The sequence below is a fragment of the Mirounga leonina genome, unplaced genomic scaffold (genome assembly GCF_011800145.1).
Source record: "Mirounga leonina isolate KUSES-001 unplaced genomic scaffold, KU_Mleo_1.0 Mir_165, whole genome shotgun sequence".
Classification (NCBI taxonomy): domain Eukaryota; kingdom Metazoa; phylum Chordata; class Mammalia; order Carnivora; family Phocidae; genus Mirounga; species Mirounga leonina.
Window position 1 is genome coordinate 81048096 of NW_023270415.1, and position 5725 is coordinate 81053820.

At 63.8% G+C, this 5725-nt stretch overlaps 1 protein-coding gene across 1 annotated transcript in view; it reads right to left on the reverse strand.

The window, feature by feature from the left end:
- The window catches only part of LOC118015433 (maestro heat-like repeat family member 5), a 25234-nt gene extending 19666 nt beyond the window's left edge, over positions 1-5568 (reverse strand). Inside the window, exons 1-8 of the mRNA XM_035012276.1 lie at positions 5484-5568; positions 3503-3651; positions 2357-2440; positions 1849-1965; positions 1475-1594; positions 820-969; positions 547-669; positions 352-428 (exon numbers count right to left, since the gene is read on the reverse strand). Of these exons, the coding sequence (XP_034868167.1) occupies positions 352-428; positions 547-669; positions 820-969; positions 1475-1594; positions 1849-1965; positions 2357-2440; positions 3503-3651; positions 5484-5568 (905 nt within the window). The remainder of the gene's footprint in view (positions 1-351; positions 429-546; positions 670-819; positions 970-1474; positions 1595-1848; positions 1966-2356; positions 2441-3502; positions 3652-5483) is intronic.
- Between the last annotated feature and the right edge of the window lie 157 nt (positions 5569-5725).

Here is a 5725-nt window from a genome sequence, read left to right on the forward strand (position 1 = left end):
TCAGGACTCAGAGTGTGACCAGGGTCAGGGTTCAGAGTGTGACCAGGGTCAGGGTTCAGCGTGTGACCAGGGTCAGAGCTCAAAGTGTGACCAGGGCAGGACTCAGCGTGTGACTGAAGCCAGGATTTGGTGTGTGACCAGGTCAGGGATCAGTCTGTGTCAACGTTAACAACCTGTCTTGGATAGGAAACAAAGCAAATCGATCCCCGATGGTAGGTGGCTTGGCTCCAGCAGGGCCAGCCCCACCCACTGTGGCCCCTTCTTCACATCCTGTCTCCTCACACATGGACTCCCACCCAATACACAAAGGACTTGACCTGTCTTCGTTCCTGGACCCCAAAGGAGAGTTACCTCAGTCCCACAATGACCATTATGATCTTTTGCCGGAAGAGGGTGGCCAGGAAGTTGGGCTCCTTCTGAAGGATGCACTGGGGGTCAGAGCAAGAGGTGCTTGGCGATAGCTCCCGGCCCGGTTCATGCATGCTCTGTGTCCTGCTGGCCGCCCCTATGATCAACGGCTGGCGGGTCCCCGTGGGAGTCGCTCACCAGGAGGCACTGGATAAGCTCTGGTATCTGAGAGAATTTGTAGCTCCGGGTACTGTTCTCTTGCTTGAGAGCTTTCATAAGGATGATGGTGGCCGAGAGGAAGCTGGTTTTCAGGATATTGTCCTGTCCGTGCAGAGTCAGGGGAGGATCAGCGGGCAGTCCCTGGCCCGCCACCACACAGCCCGAGTGCCCGCCCCATCAGAGGCCAGGCGGCCCCCATGCGCGCACGCGGACACCCCGCACCCCTGCTGCCTGCGCTGGGGCAGGGCTCACGTAGCAGCTGCACGAGAAGTAGTAGACCATCCTGGAGATGATGTTGTCCACCCAGGGCAGGATCTGCTCTCTGGCGTGCAGGGCCATCTGCCCGTAGCAGAGCAGAGAGGTGCAGCCGACCCACCTCCAGGGCCTGTCGGGGTCCGGCTGCTGCAGAACGGAGCGTCAGGGCAGGACGGAGCCAGGACACGGCTGCGGGCCTCAGCCCTGCACACGGGTGCCGGCCCCTCCCCCAGAAAGCCCTTGGCTCCCCTGCCCTCTAGCCGGAGTTGCTCCTTCTCCAGGCGGGCCAGGGCCTCTGAGTGTCTCCTGCGCATCTGCTTTTCCCAGCGAGGGGCCGAGGACTAGCAAAATAGAGGTGCTCAACGCAGACCCGCAGGGCAGGTGCCGGGTGAGGAAGCTGAGGTCGGGGCCAGCCCACAGTTCCTGACCATCAGACCCACAGAGGCTCTGGATAGCATGTGTGGGGCCCCAGGGACCAAGCTCACAAGTGCCAGGCCACAGCAAGAAGCGAGACAGTCCGAAAGCCACGCACCAGCCCCTCAGGGAGGTGGGCAGGGCAGCGGTCACATTTCCAACAAGCAGATGAGGCTCGAGCGCCCACATGACATCTCCAGGCCCCTGGCCCCTCCCGCCCACAGGCTGCCCTGTCTACCTGGCAGTCTGGGGACATGAAGGCGGTCCGCAGGAACCTGGTGCGGCCCAGGTGCTCCAGCGCGGCCCAGACAGCCGGCAGGTGCGAGGAAGACACGATGCCGATGGCAGCAGCGATGCCCTGCGGGCCAGAGGACCCTGAGAGTCGGCCCCCCAGCGGCCGCGCGGGATGTGCTTGCTGCCTCCTGCCCACTCCTCCCGAGGGCCCTGCAAAGGCAGGCCCTGAAGGGCGTCAGGGCAGGACAGAGCCAGGACACCACTGCGGGCGGGCCCCTGAGGTCTCCCTGGGCCGCCCCTGTCACCCGGTGGCCCCATGTTTCCCAGTGCAGCGTTGGGGACCGCGGGCACCCGGGGGGCTGTGGGCCGCGGACCCACCTCCCGCTGGTTGGCTGACTGGTGGGACAGCTCCAGGAGGTCGGCCAGGTGCCTTCTCACCAGCTCCTCGTTGGCACTCTCTCTGAGGATCAGCCCGTAAATGTGGAAGAGGAAGGTCTGGGAGGAGGCAGGATGGAGCAGGTGCTGGGCCCATGGGCCAGGGAATGGGGCAGCCACCCCTGCTGGGTTAGGGGTGAAGGAAGCTGGGGAGCCTATCCTGAGCCTTCTCCCAAACTGCACGGCCCCCGCCCCAGGTTGCTGTGCCCACTGTCTATGTGAGACCGGAGAAGGCGCGGGGGGGGGTCACTGCAGCGCCCCCCGCCCCCCGCCTTGCGTTGCTTCCTTGCTGGGCCTGGGGCACTGTCCATGTACCCAGAGCTTCGGACCATGACAGTCACTTGGGGGGTGGGGAGGGGCCTCAGCAGCCACATGCTCCGCCACACTCAGAGCCTCGTGGGGGTCTCAGAGCACACATAGGCACCCTGGGCAGCCCTGCCCAGGCACTGACCTTCTCCAAAGGCTGCTTGAGTTCCAGGTTCAAGGGCGCCAGGAGCTCCTGGATGCCAGTGCTAGCCACCTCCTTCCAGATGAGCTGCAGGCAGAACACAGGACTTGGGCCCCAGCCGACCCACCCGGGGGAGCTGGACACCAAATCCACCAGGAACCCCCAAGGATGGTGGTCACCTGCGGGTGAGCAGAGAAGACAAGCTACTCCCAAAAGGTAAGGAGAGATTTGGGGGTGCTACCTTCCAGCAACCCGCCAGGGGGCTCACTCAAAGTGTGATTCTGGCCATGCCTACTTCTGCTTGACCCCTGGCAGTCCCCCACCCGCAGGACAGAAGCTGGTTAGCCCCTGATGGCCTGGCCCCACTGGCATCTCCTGAGAGTGCTCCCCAGCCCTCTCCTGCCACCATCTTGCTGGCCTCAGGGCCTTTGCACAGACTCTTCCCCACTGGCTGCATTTCCCCTCCACCCCACCTCTGAGCCAGGGTCCCCAAGCATGGCTTGGCCGTCAGCCGGATTTCCAGGTTCCAAAGCTGAGGTCTGTGTGTGCTTGGAGCTGTCTCCCTCTGTGGGCATCGGTCCTGCTGTTATCCTCCCTGCTCAGTCCTGTCTGTCAGCCCCGAGCCCCCAGAGAATCTGGAGCAGGAATGTGGAGGACAGGGGCCAGGAGAGCCCCACCACACCCGGGACCTCAGCCACCACTGGACAGAGGCCAGAGCATGCGGGGCATCAGGGAGGAGTAGGGCCTGGCCCTGCACAATTGCAGGAGGTCTGAGCTGGGAAGCCTCCTGCACCCCACCGGTTGGGAGGTCCTCCGGTGCAGAGGAGGGCCAAACACCACCTGTCCTCTACAGCCCCCAAAGCCTAGAGGTGGAGGCAGGCTGTGTCCGGCTCCACGTGGCTCCCAGGCCCACCCCTGGCTGCCAGGCACTGAGCACCAGCTGGTAAGGTCTCTGTGTCCCACCTGCCCCTCTCCTTGCGCCCCAACTCCTTCCTGCCTTCTGGCACCTTCTGCCGCACATCCCAGGAGGTCAAGGGCTTCAGGGACGCAGAGGCCAGTGGAAGCCAAGGGGCAGTGTGGGCCCCAGTGAGCCCTGGAGGGGTGGAGGGGGATGTCCTGCAGGGGCGAGCGGGTCTCCCAGAGTCCCACCTGGCTGTGCTCCTTGATGCAGTGGTGGATGGCATCCAACAGCACATTCCTCTGCAAGACTGACATGGTCCTGATTTTGCCGAGGAGTGCTTCCTCCCAGAGCAGTCTGTCACTCAGGGGCTCCTCCAAGATCTCCCTGTCTGGGTGAGCTGCAGACCACAGAGAAGCAGCCCTGTGCTGGGGCGCCAAAGAGAAGCCTAGGCCTCCCAGGTCTGGCTCTGGCTGGGCCCCTAAGTCACGCGGCCCAAGCCACCTTGTTTGCAGTGCATCTGCGTCTGCGGGGAAAGCGGTGAGAAAGCAGCAGGAGACGGAGAGCACAGAGCGCCGAGGGCAGGTGCCTCGCTGGGCGCTGGGACACAGCCCGGAGGCGCGGCCACCTGCGGAAGCCAGCCAGCCCAGCAAAGGGAACACTCCTCACGACAGGAGCACAGAACTCCAGCCCAAGAGAACGGGGTCCCAAAGCTCATCGTTTGGAATAAAAAATTAACCTAGGTCCCTACTCTGCTTCTCACAGCAAAATAAACAGCAGGCAGTTACGATAGTGGAATTTCCAAAGGACGACTGTAAACGCACTGAGCAGACTGGGCTTTGTCACTCAAGAAATCCGGGAGTAGAGAAGGGCTCTCCCAACGTGACAAGACAAACAAAGGGAGACGAGTGTTAGGGTGGGCGGCACGGACCTGGGGCCCACGCGCTCGGCACAGCTGCCCGCAGGGACCACGAAGAGATACCTGCTGCGTGTACGGCACAAGGTCAGGACCATGTCAGTCCTGCTGTCCGGCGCTTCCCCACCACCCCCGGCCACGGAAGAAACTCTCCTACGTCGGGAGAGGAGTGGAGAGGAGAGAGACCCCGGCGGCCAGCAGAGAAATGAGAAGACGCGCCCCCACCGCTGATAAAAGAAAGGCAAATTAAAACCATCAGAAACAGGACTTCTGTGTCAGCGGGGCGCAGAGGCGCGGGAGCGAGGGCAGAGGCCGTTCTCCCACCGACAGGCTTCCTCGCAGACACAGAATACAGCCGGGGAGCCTTAAGATAACCGTGAGTCCAGGTTTCCAAACTGTCCGGCACCTGACAAAGATAATCGATTACTTCTTTGATCGGGAAAAAGAGGGGGCGTGAAGCCAGCACCCTGCTGGGAATAAAAAAAATAAGTCAGGTCTGGGGTCAGGTGCAGTGTGGGCCCTGCGCCGCCCGCCGCTCACTCCCGCGGGTGGGGAGCCAGCGTCTCCCGTGGGCTCGGCCCTCCGGCCACGGCGCGCCCCACGGCCTCGGGCCTGCTGGTGTGTCCGAGCGTGTCCTGCCCGGAGACCCCCCACCCCGGCTGACACCTACAGCCAGGCCCAGGCTTGAGGCTGCTTGTTAGGCAGACTCACTGGTGCCGCTGCCCCGCTGCCCCGCTGCCCGCTGGACCCGTCCAGCCATCCTTTGTTCGTTCATTCATTCAGCCGAAGCTTGTTGAGAATCTACGACTTGCCAGGCACTGGAACCACAAACAAACCCAACGCTCTCCAGGGGTCTGTGCCCCCAGAGCAGGCGGGAGACCGCCTGCCACTCCCTGCCGGGGCCGCAGGGGGGCGGCACAGAGGGGGGACCCCAGGTGCCTCCCGCACCTGCTCCCGCATGGCTGTGGCCCTTCATGGCGCTGCAGGCGGCTGGGGAGCAGGGCTCCAACGCCAGCCTCGCCTGCTTGGTAAGGCTCCAGAGGCCACGCCTTTCCAGAAGTTTCTGTCAGGTGCACATGGAGCTGTCCCTGCCCCAAGAAGATGTGAGACCCCGGCACCTTCTGGGCGTCCTGGGCACTGCGCCCACACCCCGCACAGAGCAGACACTTAAAATTGGGCATGGGGGACCTGACACAAGGGCCCGGGGAAGGGGTGCGCTGCAAGCCTGGGGGACAGAGAGCCGACCAGAGAGAGCCCGGCGGGCCCTTGAAGGCCCTGGAGCCCCGCTGCCACAGCCCCCTGCCCGCCCTGCTCACCGACACCCAGCTCCTCCTCCTCTGTGGGCCACAGGCCGTTGGACGTCCCCTGGGGACCGTGGGAGTCATCACTGTGCGCAGCCATCATGGACAGCCGCACCTCCTGGGAGCTCCGGTCGTGGGTGGGGGGCAGAGGGCAGGACCAGTCAGACCTGCTCAAGAGGGGCCAGACCACGGTGGGGCCCCCTGCCTTGGTCAGTCACCCCAACCCCACCAGGGCCCCTGACCTCAGTCAGTCACCC